A 13,190-nucleotide genomic window follows, 5' to 3' on the forward strand; every position below is an offset into this window, starting at 1 on the left:
GAGAAGCAGAGTTAGGGCACAGAAAGCAGGGCAGTCGGCTGCTAAGTTGTATCTGACATCTTCGCTGTACTTCTTGACACCTGGATATCCAACCTAGCCACCGGAGGCGTGATGTGACACTGGCTAAGAGACTCTCTTGCTGGTTTTCCCCCTTTTATTTCTTTCTCTGCCAAATCTCTCCTCGCCACCCTAATAATGAGATGCCATGTGCACAGATTTCAAGACCAGAAGGCACCACGCTGTCACAGCCCAACGTCCTGCACAGCACGGGGCAGCTCCTGGTTCCTCCAAGCCCTAAATGTGGTCTCCCTGAGCTGCTCCACAGCACTCAGCGTTGGTCCTGAAGACTGCTCAGAACAGCTGTTAGTTTATATTGCTCTGCAATCCCTAGTCCCCTTCGTGTCTGGTTGAGAAACAGGACTGGAAATGACCCAAAAGAGACACAGCGTGGTTCGGAAAATTCTGTCTGCTCATGCAAGTTGCACAGCCTGGGGTTTGCCACCTGCCAGTCTTCTGGAGGGAGAAGTGGCCAGGAGTGGAAGAGGCTTTCTGCTTTCAAGTATTTTGGGGTCAAAATCCTGAAGTTCAGTAAGGCTGAAGAAAAAAGGACCTGTTTTTTTGGAAGTGTTTGTATGCATGTGCTCACAAATGTCTGCAGCCTTTTGAGACAAAATTGTTTTCCAGCCTTTTTTAACTTAACAGCACGAGGTGCTTCCTGTCCTGTGCTGCTGAAGCCATTATTTGGAGGAGACCTCATCTACATGGATTGGAATCTCTGCCTGCCTATTAAATGCATTCCAGGCATTTTCAGTTCTTCTGTCCTAGACTTCTGCATTGTTGAGCTTAAAAAAATTAATGAGAAAAGCAATCCTGAGGCTTCAAACCTAAATGAAGTCTTTCTATATTTCCTCAAACCATTTTCCTTTTTTTTAATCTGCAGCGCTGAGTGCTTGAATTCCTCAACTTTCATCATGATTTTATTTTCATTTGCTTAAAAAAAAAAAAAAAACCAAAACTTTTGTACCTTTCTATAAGCAAGAAAGACCCAAACTTCTTCCATATGTCAGTAAGTTGAGATGTAACAAGTTCAGGCTTGAGCTGTCACTGCTGTGGTGGTTTCTGAGGTGGACGCATCCACCGTTGAGTCAGATGAAAACCGCTCTGGGAAACACACGTAGCCTGTGTTGGGGAAATGGATGGTAGAAGCATTACAGTCACCGGCAGGTCAAATGAAATGTAATTCTCCTGTTATGGCTAATGATGAGTGGTTTACTTGCCAGCCTTGTGGGAATGGAAACTTAAAAGGAAGAGGGGTTTTTCTGTACAGCCAGTGGAATGGAACTTTTACTGCTGCTGGTGAAAAGTCACGGCGCTGTGCTCTGCCCTGCCCCTGCTGCTCGATGCGTTCCAGCTGAAAGCTGGCAGCTCCCAGCCAGGTGCCCGGCAGCAATGCCAGCCCTGGTGGCCTGTGCCCCTTCTGAGCCACCCCCTTCTGGGAGGAGAACTGAGGAATATGGAGGCACAAGGAATTCAGCAAAATGACTGCTTCGATCTGCCTTGTCTTTTCTTGTGCAGCATAAGCGAGTGCTTTGCTTTTGCTGTACAGAGGATAGCGCAAAGCGCAGCACAGTAGCTCAATAATTCTTCGCTGTTTCAACCCATTTTGACGTGAAGAATAGTGATTTCAGTATTTGGAGTGTATGTTCTTACTGAAAGGTTGCTGAGGGCCATGGTAATGTGAAACGACCACTGGAGCCCTGCCAGGGCCTGCGGCTTCTGCTTGCAGATGAGTTTGTGGGGCTGGTTCTGACACGCTGATCCACGTACACGTGCTGTCTGGGCCGAAGTGGGGAGGTATAGGAATTTGTGAAATAGAATATTTACTTCTCCATTCTTCAATTTAAGTTGAGAAGATCAGCACTGATTTTGTTTATTCTTCGTCTCTGCAGATTTTTCAGCCCCAAAATGTACACATAGGTTTTATTAACTGGGGGTCGCGGTATTAGCCTGAGCATTAGGGAACTTTGTTTGGAACCTAAAATCCAGTTGCAGTCGTGTCCACTTGGCCTCCCAGCTTCTGTCTCTGTTGGAAGGAAGGTGCCCAATTTCCCATACAACGTACGTGCTGTTGCTGATAACCCGCAGTGAAGGGGGTGTTTTTTGCTCTGCCTCGGAGCAGGTTGTACTGATGGTGTCAGGACAATGTGCCCAGACTCACTAATGACTCAGTGTGGCTTTCCCAGTATCCAGTCTACAAGCCAAGGGTGTGCTCAGTGGAGCGCGCTGAGCAGGAACTGTGTGTTCCTCTGCACAAATGAGGGTCTTCCTGTTAACTTTTGGTCCTCTGGCTCAAGTACTTTGTGCTCCAAGTTAGCCAAGAAAGAAATGGTTCGCATGCGGCTTCCAAGAGAGGTGACAATGCAAGGAAGCGGCGCACCAAAGGCCGTGCAAAGGAGCCAGGAGGAAAGTCCATTAGAAGGAGAACGGAGAGCGGTTCTTCCTGCCAAGGAGCCCCTGCACGCGGAGCAGGGGAAGGGCTCGCTTCACTGGCTCCTTCCTGGGAAGTGGGATCTCGCCATATTTAGGCTTTGGGATCCCAGCGGCTTTCCGCTCTCTGCTGTATGTTTCCCAGCCGCAGCGGATGTGAGGTTAAAGCCCTGCAGCTGCTCTCTTACCCTGTGCCCCATTTGTCTGTCCAGTTTGTGCGCCCTCCGGGCAGACAGGGGCAGTCAGCAGCGGGCTTAATTGGGTATTGCTGCATCATCAGAGCCTTATTTCTTAGCGTCTGTTCCTGAGAGGTTAAATCAATTTACCCACAATTAAATAGGCAGTTCCATTTGAATGCTTAGGTCTCTGTTGTATGTCTAAGTTCTTCCAGATGAAAGTTGCTTGTCTTCATCAGTGTTGCAGTGTGATGATCAGTGTTTTAAATTTGAGAAGTCGTCGCCATTAAGCTTTGTATTCCATTACTCGTGTTTGGTACTGTATTACCTATCTTTTGTATCAGGAAAAGTACATTCCTAGGTGAGAATCCACAGAAACCATTTTAAACTAGCATCTTAAGTCTCTGTGTGATGTACAGCACTTGATGCTTCCCCCTGGGGATGCATGCACCATGTTCCCTGTGATGCGTGTGCTGTTGTTCCCCATGTGCAAGTGGCAGATCCTGCATACGCGGTGTGAGCGCACTGCCCAGCAGTGCAGGTCTGGGTTGAGGGCCTGTGTGCACCTGCAGCTAAGGCTTTCAGCTCGTGTCTTTGTGCTTATGCAAAGTAGTTTGGGATGTTCAAAGGATACCTGCTCCATTTTTAAAATTTAGGAGCATGGTGGGTGGCTGGGAGGGTGTACATGATAATTATGCCGTAATTCATTTGCGATGATTCAGGTGGAGTTGAGTGGTTTGCTAGTTCCCTTCCCCTAAGTGTTGACCACTAGATTTCTGTAGAGATGAAAGAATCTTGAGGAATGACTAATTTTTCTGCATTTTACTTTCAACTAGCTGCCGCAACCTCCAGAAGCGGAAAGCTCCGTAGAGGTGTGTCACCCACCCATATTTGTGCATCAGGCAAATATTGGTGTCTCGAAGTAGTCCTGGTGGAGTGTCTTGTTGCTAGAAAAATAACTGTGAAATGTATGTTTAAGTGGTGTTAGACGGTGAGAAGTATGGTTGGAGTGCTTCAGTCTGGTACAGTATCAGCAAGTTAGTCTGAAAAAACACCAAAGCATGTAAACCAGCCCCAAATCTTTTGTTCCTGGACAAAGTTAGGGACCCAAAGGACAAGTAGTTTAACATATCCAAGGTAGTGCAGGCCTATCAGCTGTTGATCTTCTGCTTTTAATAGAGGGGCTCTTTGAGAATTATCTGCTGACATCCTCCCTTGTTGGCAAGTAAGACTTCATTTCTATGTTTCCTTATAAGGAATTTTGTTTTCCCCTTATCTCATGTATTTAAGACCTCTGATAAGGGATTGGAGCTGACAAAAGAAGTTAGTGGAAGTTTTGCAATTCCAGAGCAGCTGGGTGTCCTGTTCAGAGTGCCGCAGTGAAGCAGTTAATGGTCCCTTTGTTCCAAGAAGGTGCCCAGCTCTTTAGTGACCTGGATGTAGGCACGTTTCCATTTTGAGACATCCCAGCTGACATGAGGATGATAAGACATAAAAATCTGTGAAATCTCAAGTCATTTTGCAATTAATGGGATGCCTAGAGGTGACATTAGTAGATTTTACATCTGGATCTGTTATCGGTGCAAATCCAAGTGAAACAACATAGAAATCTTAATCTAGGAAGATGTTAATTCTCTATTTGTTTTGAAATTACGAAGGAAAAAAAATGCTAACTGGGATGCTTTAAGCCTTTGTATTTGTAATTTGTGTGGAATTGTGTTTAAACGTAAGCTGAAATTCTCAGCGGTTATAGTACAACTTTGAGATGCTTGGAAGATGGCTGTTGGTTTAAGATGGGCCCCTGTATAGCAGGTTTCAGAATATTTCAGTGTTTTCAGAATGCTTTAAAGCAACAGGAACTTGAAGGTACCTTCATTTCAGCTTTACAAAGAGGAAGTTCCAATCTGTACTAAGTTCCTGAAAATTTACTTCCTTTACATACTTAACATCTCAAGTAAGAGAGATTTGATTTGGAAATCTACACATGCCGAGGCGCTTTGTTTAATATATCAGTGAGTCCCCTCTGAAGCCCTTGGCTTTGGGATCAAAAACCCGTAGGTTTTGGCAGGAGCTCCCCATGATCAGATGCAGTCGAGTGCCTCCACTTCCACCAGAAGCGCGTGTAGAGTGGGAAAGGAGTGTTTGTGTGTATATGTGTATATGTGTGCATGGACATCACGCATGGTTTGAGTTCTTAAAAACCCTCGTGTGGTATCTGTAAAATTAGATAGACTTTGTGTTTTCTCTGAATCCATGGGAATGCCTTGGCACACGTGCATGCCATGTGGTCTGCTGGTCAGAGCAGATTGACCGAGTACTGCTGGAGCTAGGGAAGGGCTCATGTGTTGTTTAGTTTGTCAGCTGGTCTTCCTCATCTCCCCTTGCTTTCAGCTGTGACTTCCCTTAATATTTTCCATGAGTGCAAAGATGTTAGTGTCTCTTTAGTGTTTTCCTGCTTTAAAATGAAATTTCTACACGTACAGCAGGAGCTTGATCAAAGTCTACCACAGAGGCAACTGGAGGATCATAGAAGGGTACGTACAGCTGTCAAGCGTGTTCAGAACTAATCCTCTGCCTTTTCCTTTCAAACAGTGAAGTAATGCGAGACACTTCTGTGGTTATCTGCTTGTTGTCAGTGTGTTAGCAGGGCTTGCAGCGGCGTTTACACAACGGGGCATCTAGGCACCTCCCGTTGTCTTCTGAGGAAGGGCGAGGCTTGGCTGCTTGGGCTTCAGCCTCGGATCCTGCTCTGGTCTGGTCACACAGCACCCCAGTGGTGATCACACAGTGACAGTGAGATTACTCAGTGCCAATGGAGTTTGCTTGTTAGGCCTCACCTTGTCCCCCTCATAAAGAATGAGACTGCCAAGTCGACATTGTTAATACATGTATTAATTTCTTCCACTCTCTGCTAGGAGCAACAACTGATAACTGTTTCACTCTTAAATTTGATTAAAGATTTCTGTTTTAAAAATCTAACAGGTTTTTGATAACACCTGATCTGTGCATTGCATCTGTTTTACTGACATGTGTTTAGTCATGTTTGTATGCTGCCTACTGTTAGTTTACCTTGAGGATGAATGCAGATAAAACTGAATGCTGCTGGATTTTTCGAAGTAGCATATTTGACTTTTCTTACTGCCACCAAACATCTGATTGCATATTGTACACATCAAAGTGCTGTGTAACAGCAACATGATGGCTAGAGAACTGTTCTGAAGCCAAGCAGTGCAGCAGAATTAATTATAACCTATCTTAAATAACGTTTTTTCTCCCCTTTATTTTGAACACATTCTCACACGCTTTTTAGTTAACACAGTGTTTTTGAATAATCGGTAGAAAACGGTGAAGTTTTTCTTCCCAATTAGAATTCTGACTGATATTGAGCAGAGGAGTGGCTTGCCAAACCTCTGATGCCATGGACTGGCATGCTTTCACACTGGAGGCAACAAATGCTTGGTGTGTGCTCCCACCTGTGCTTCCTGCTCACTTGCCCTGTGCTGGCTGTTCCGCTGCCAGGCAGGTGCAGCAGCTCTGTGCAGAGCAGGACCTTGCAGAGGTCTCTGCTCGCCTGAGCTGCTCTGAGCATGGAGCAGCCGTTCCCTTCTGCTCAGCAGTGGCTGAATTAAAGCCTGGAGACAGGCCCAGGAGCTGGAGTTACCCCCCCCTGCACTCAGGATGCAGGGAGCTCACTAAGCAGCACTTCTTGTAGTCACGTGTGTGTTCCGATCTTCGTAGTATTACTACAAGGTAGTAATCTCTGTAGTATTATTACAAAGGAGTAGAAACTACTGCTTTTAAATGCCAGACGCTGAGACAGCCGCTCGTCAGCTTAACAGAAAAGGTAATGCTGCAGCTTGGTTTTGGCACGGGGCTACGTAAGTATCAGGTTTCCTTTCTAATCAGTACCCGTGTGGAAGGAAGATGTAGTTGAGGATTTTTTGCCTGTCTTGGCCTTGTTCTGTCACGTATGCTTCCTTACCTGCCAGACTGAGGGAGAAGGAGTGGGTAAAGCACTCCGTCATGTGCTAAATGCTGTCATGTCGTAGTCAGTCACTTGCTCCTCGGGGATAAGTTCACTTGAGCTTTTGAGCTAGTCTCTTGCCTCTCCTACATGTTCGTAATTTGGCTCAAGCAGTGATAGGAATCGTATGCCCCTTGGAAAAGCACTGATTTTTTTTCTTCTCCTATTACTTCCAAAAGATTTTATTTTATTTTTTTCCTTTCGGAAGCAGCTGGTTGGAAAGCTGTCCTAGAGTCTTTCTTGCATCTCGTCTCCCTGTCGCTTCCCCCATCCCCATCTGATTCCATAAAATGCAGCTCCTGTGCTGCCACTCTCACAGCAGTGGGCGGTAGAAGCAGCTCTGGTCTGTGAGCAGCACTGTCGCCAGCGGGGAGCAGCAATCCCAGCCCCCTGCAGGGACCTGTGGGATCTCTCTGCCTGGGAGCAACGCGTTACAGGGTTGCTAGGTCCCAGCAGGCTTTTTTCTTTACGGTGCACTGGGTACAAGGCTTCACTTAAGCGACGTTTTGGGTGTGCTAGCTCCATATCAGAAGCAGTCCAACTGTGGCAGTGCTGGGTCTGTATGACTTACCTAATGCACACCTAGGCTTTGTGCTTAAACACATTTAATTGTGTTTTAAGGGCCTCTAGTGAGAGTTGAAAAAGCAAGGCTTTGATTGCATGGTAGCAAATACTGATTTGATGACGCTTTGAATTTATATCCAGACAACTAATTTATTTGAAATACAACTGAAAATAAGTATTGAACACGTTTTGCAAATGGAGATGAAGATACCGTAGCTTATCCTAACAGATTTTTTAAGTTGGAATGATTGATGGCTAGTTCCGATCTTTGGGGCTCAGTTCTGATCCTTGGGGCTCCCTGGAAAGTCCCTTTGTCCCCTCTGTGTCGCTGGCACTGCTGCAGGCACAGCACGCGTCCATCAGCAGAGCAGCAGCTTGCTGTTAAATAATCGCCTGCCTTCCTTAATGCACAAAGGCCTTACATAAGTCTGTTAACCCAACTGCAGGGTTTCTGTATCTGCCTCTCGCCGGCGGTACAGCCAGCTTTTGTACAGCCCTCTCAATTACTGTGGATTCTTGCAAAGGCTGAAATGAGCACAGAGCGGGCTCCGTGGGTTAACATTCGACCTGGGAGGTGTTTTGCTCTCCCCTGACTTGTGCTGATGACAGCAGCGCGTGCTTCGTGCAGACGTCCCCAGGATGTCAGGGTCACCCGAGGACCGGCGCCCTGTGGTGCCCGCGCTCATGTGCTCGGCTGCTGACTGCCGGGTGAGCGGGCCCAGCGGCGCGGTGCTGCGGACAAAGGGCCGTGTGCGGTGGGAGCGCTGGGCCCACGGTGGGGCTGGGGGCCCTGGGGTAACCAATACCAGAACAACAAGAGGGGAGGGGGCTGAGGACATGGGATCACAAAGCCCCTTCTGATGTTAGTTTATTGCTAGTCCTCCTCTTTGTTTTATGCTGGTGCTGTCTAGATTCCACTTATTGACGTCTAAACCTGAGACGGTTTTTAATTTAAAAAAGAAAAAGGCTCTTAGAGAATAAAATCTGACCAGAAAGCTTTAGGATGCAACCTGGACGGCAGCTGTTTGTAGTGCTGGGAACCTATAGTCTCATTTGAGACAAACGCGGTGTCCCAGGCAGCCCCAGACTGCCGGGGGATGTTGGCTGAATTCTTCCAAATCTCCGGGGCCTCCATGCCCCTCCACTGCTGCACACAAACCAGTGGTAACAGCTGTGTTCTCACTACTGACCATTACTCCTTCGCTTGTTCCTTAACCTCAAGTCATGCTCTCCTTGTCCTCTTTGAATCAAGGGTGAGGCGCTCCGGCAAGTTTTGGTCAACCGTTACTATGGCAACGTCAGGCCTGCAGGACGGAGGGAGAGCCTCACCAGCTTCGGCAACGGGCCCCTGTCTGCTGGCAGTGCTGGCAAGGCTGGGGCAGGAGGTGGGCAGAGGGCAGAGGTGGGCCGTGGGGTAGGGAGATGGTGGGCCGTGGGGTCAGGGAGGTTGGCTGGGAGGACAGAAGCTGGGCCATGGGGCGTCTGTCCGTCAGCATCGCCCAGTGATGTCTTACAGGCTTTCCCTTCAGAATTTTCCCCTACTGTTCTGTTTCTACAAATTCACAAAAATAAAATAATTAAAACAAACAAACAAATTGCCCGCAGTGGATGGAGAAGAACTCGTACTTCCATGCTTTTCCTGGCTTTGTAAACTTGGGCAGAGCGTAGCTCTCCTGTGTCTAATCATGTAAACTGATTTTTCCTTGTGCAGATGAGAAAAGTATTATTATTTTTTTTCCTCGCTGCCTGTGAGGCAGTGCTTCAAAACTAAGCAGGCAGTTTTGGGTTTTTTTTATGCTTTCCTGAGACTTTCTTGGGCTGGCTTGGATTTTTTTTGGTTTTGCTTTGAGTGAATGTACGCAGGAAATCTGATCAATGTAATACTTGAAATACTATTTGGGAAATGTGCTCGTAGGGATGTCAGATTAACTCTATCTGAAAGAAAAACATTTTGCTGTATTATGGAGATGCTGTGGGACAGGATGAGCAAAGATCAGGCTTGGAGTCAACTGCAGAGTGCAGTTTATTTAATTTGAAACCATTGCTAAGAAAAAGTCAGTTGTGTGTGTTTTTGCCAGGCACCGCTCAGTGGGTTTTGCCAGTACCGACTGCGGGTAACCCTGTTGCAGGCAGGCCATCGGAAACAAACAAGCAGGAAAAAAAGAAATCCCTCTCCATTTTTTGAAATTGAGATGTAGTAACATTTGCTCTTGCATAGCACTGCCTGCTGTCATACTCCTTCGTTTTCTAGATCATTTTGCTTTCAGTTCTCGATCTTCCTGCCTCCTTCACCAGCTCCTGCGTGCTTATCTTGTTTGGTCTGTTTATCCACGAACTTTTATGCTTCTGTAATTGTACAGCATGACATTGGCATTGCCATCTGCTAGAATCTGTCTTCTCTCTGTCGCCTCACTGGTACTGCAGAGCCCTTACCTCCTTGTATCCCTTGAATCTGTTTTACTCTCAGCTTTTAATACACCAGCCCTCTTTCTGACTTGTGCTGCTAACCAAGGTAGCTGTGGCAATAGCTACATCTCCTCGTCAGCCCAGGCTGTTCTCCCTCAGGGACAGCGTCCAACTGCTTCGCACACGTTAGAGCAGTGTTAAGTGCCCATCGTATGATGTGTCCTATCTGTGCTCTTAGTTAAAAAACAGAAACAAAACCCCTTCCTTGCGGAAATGCTGGAAGTTGAGTTCATCACTGTTAATAAACATTTGTGCCATTTGGGATAGTTCACAATTTAAACCAGGATGGAGGTGCTGTCACTTGAGGCTGGCAGGATTTCAATCTGAGGCTGTCATCATCACCTTTATAGGAGGAAGCTCTGGATCGAGTTCCATGAGCCGAGGTGAGATGAGTTTGGCTGATGTTCAGTGTCATCTGGATAAAGAAGGTGCATCCAACTTGGTCATAGACCTCATCATGAATGCCACCAGCGACAGAGTCTTCCATGAGAGCATCCTACTCGCCATTGCCCTTCTGGAAGGAGGCAACACTACAATACAGGTAGGAAAATGGCAAATATTAAGCTTCTAACTAAAACAGGTTGGGAAGGGAAATGTTTTTGAGATCCAGGAAACTTGAGGAGGTTTAGGCAATAGGAGGGGAAATGACTAAATAATCTTTGACTTGTAATTAAGGGAAATACCAGTGCCTGCCATGCAGAAGGAAACTTATTAAATGTTTGCATGGGCACTAGGTAATTGAGGTATTTCCCTGGGCAATATGGAGGGATGAATGTATAACAGAACAGCTTTGTAGTGTACGTTAACGTGACTACTTCTGAGTAAGTTTAAGCAACTGCAAGATGCTTTGAAAGACTCTTACAACTATAGGTCCTGAATTTCAGATCAGAATTTAAAATAACTCTGTATGGTAAATTCCAAACCACCACTGTTCTCCTGTAATCTTGCTGTGTTTTGCTGCTGTGTTTTAAATCAGAATTTGTTGTCCCTAAATGAGAATTGCATCTGCTGTGGATTCTACTGAATATACAGCAACCGGCTTGTTGTATTTGAGAAATTCTGTATTCTTCCAAACAGAAAGAGAACGTTACTTTGGCAAAATATGCCTACAAAGATTATTTATTGATTATGTAGTATCTCCTTTTGACTTTTTACGTGTTCTGGTGGCAGACAGTTTGTTCCAGACATGGACAATGGCCCTTACGTAGAGCTATTCTAGACTGATTTCCCCTTTCTCACCCTTTATTTCACATCTCTCAAGACAACAATCAGTGATTTGTCTAGAAAGGTCGATTTTACAGGTTGTTCCTTTCAGAGAAAAGATATATCCAAGCATTTGATATTCATGCAGATGTAGGCTTATAATTTGATGCCCTTTGTGCTGCAGCCTAATGAGGAACAATTGTTCAGCTACTTAAAGATAAAACAAGACCCAGATACAAACGTCAGAAGATCTTGGACAAACAGAACTAAGAAAACGTTATACACGTGACCCCACTGTTCCCAGTACAATATAACCACCTCTGTGGTCCTTTATTTGTTTTTCTGCCCTGAAACCCAGACTACCCAAAATCCACAGCTATTCTCTGGTATTGTTGCAGCAGCAAAGTGCCCCTGCAGTGATGACATTATTCTTGCTGCACCTCCATGGCAGCTGTTGGAATAAATGTTTGAACAGATCGAAGGCAGCGCTCCACATTGTGCTTAATCTAATGTAACTGTGAGCTGTAGCCAAAACGGACATTACTGTTTTTGTTAGCTCTGTTTGTCCCCTTTTTGTACGGCTTGTGCAGCTGTGGAGCGAGCTGAACTGAGTTGCTGATTGTTGGGAAACTGGCCTGCCAGCAAAAGCAGATCCAATCCCATAGAAAAGGTCTGGCTGAAACCTGACGGGAGATGTGCAGCTGCACTGTCCTCTGGGTAGCAGTAGGTGGTGAGGCTTGATTAAGTGTAACATGAGGCTGAATTCTGGGGGGTTATAATAGATGATTACGATTAAAACTTGCAGTAGATCTGCGGTACCACCTTATTTTCACACAAACCTCTGCTAAGAGGAGAGGGAACCTTCTAGGGTTCCTTCATCTCTTGACTGTAATTAATCAGTGCCCTCTTTTTTTCCTGTATGTGTTCTCTCAACTGAAGCTTTTATGCAAAAGATAAAGTGGGAACAGAGTGTTTAAAATCCTATAACATCTTGAAATACAATGATGGGTTTAACATTCCTTGGGGAGAATCGCTCCCTGATATTTCCTGCTCTCCTCAGATCTGAAGGAAGCTGAGCTTTCATCTTGCTTGCTCACAGGTAGCCTCAGGTAACCTCACACTGTCATGCTGGAAGGGAAAACAAATTCTACACCAGCCTGGGATGGAGAGAGCCTTTGCTTGTCCTGGAACCCAGGGCTAATGGAGTGTGCAGAGCCACTTCCTGCTGTGTGTGCGCCTCTGTTGGAAGCACATTCCTTAGCTCATCGGGTCAAAACAAACAGGGAAATCTTCCACCCGTCTCCTAAGGCACCTCTTTCACCAAAATGCAAGATGTTTTTTGAGTTTGCATTTGCTGTCTGTAACTGCAGGTTGGGAGTCTGTGAAATAACTGTGGTTCGGAGCAAGCTGTTGGCATACAATGGTTACAGCAAATCACGTCCGTGCATTACAGTCCTGCCAATTTTTGCTGCGCTGTTGCCTTTATAGAAGTTGCTTCCGGTGAACCAGAATAACTATTTTCCATCCTTTCCCACTTGGGAATAAGTGTTCTATGGCTGTCTTTACCTTCAGAAAATAGTTCTGGACAACCAGGAGTTGCTTTGTGCGTGTGTGTATGTGCCCTGACGGAGCAGCGAGGGGCTGGGGGTTACAGATCTGCTGCTTTCCAGAACAGAATGTTTTAGGAACCAGATCACTTGGCGATGCCTGCAGCTAGTGCTGCAGACCATGAGGTCTTGGACACACCCAGGAACTCTTACTCATGCATGCAAAGTACAGATGAGATTTTATTGAAAATATCCTATGAAGTGGTCCCAGTGTAGATATTCCATGCTATGACAATCCAGTAACCTTATAGCAAAAGGCAAACAATTCTTATCAGTGCTCAGAGGTGTTCCCTGACTTACCTCTGCCTAGATTAATATGCTGATAGCTAGTGAATTCCCTGGGGCCTTGCTTTGCTTGCACGGTCTCCAGCACCGTCAGGCCCGTGGAAACTACCAAAACGTTAGTCAAGAACAGCACTTACTCAGCTCTCTCATCTTTCAGTAGTATTTGAGTCATGAAAGCCTAGTAAATAAAACTTTAATGTAGACGAACGCCAACCACAAAGCTTAATTTCTGGGAGAACAGCTGGCTCGACACCGGTGAATCAAAGTGAATGTGGAGGTTTACTCTTCAGTAAAATCACAATTTCAGTTCTGTATCTCCCAGAGTAATTGCTGAACGATGTCAACTGCTGAATGATGTCCAAGCTAAACTGGCATCTT

At 45.9% G+C, this 13,190-nt stretch overlaps 1 protein-coding gene across 11 annotated transcripts in view; it reads left to right on the plus strand.

Annotated features, from left to right (window-relative positions):
- Nucleotides 1-13,190, plus strand: part of ITPR1 (inositol 1,4,5-trisphosphate receptor type 1) — a 152,857-nt gene that overhangs the window by 85,114 nt on the left and 54,553 nt on the right. For all 11 annotated transcript variants that reach the window (XM_021409097.1, XM_021409098.1, XM_021409099.1 and 8 more), the window contains 2 exons: nt 8,504-8,636; nt 10,068-10,258. In XM_021409097.1, coding sequence (XP_021264772.1) covers nt 8,504-8,636; nt 10,068-10,258 — 324 coding nt within the window. The remainder of the gene's footprint in view (nt 1-8,503; nt 8,637-10,067; nt 10,259-13,190) is intronic.

The sequence above is a fragment of the Numida meleagris genome, chromosome 11, assembly GCF_002078875.1.
Source record: "Numida meleagris isolate 19003 breed g44 Domestic line chromosome 11, NumMel1.0, whole genome shotgun sequence".
Lineage (NCBI taxonomy): Eukaryota > Metazoa > Chordata > Aves > Galliformes > Numididae > Numida > Numida meleagris.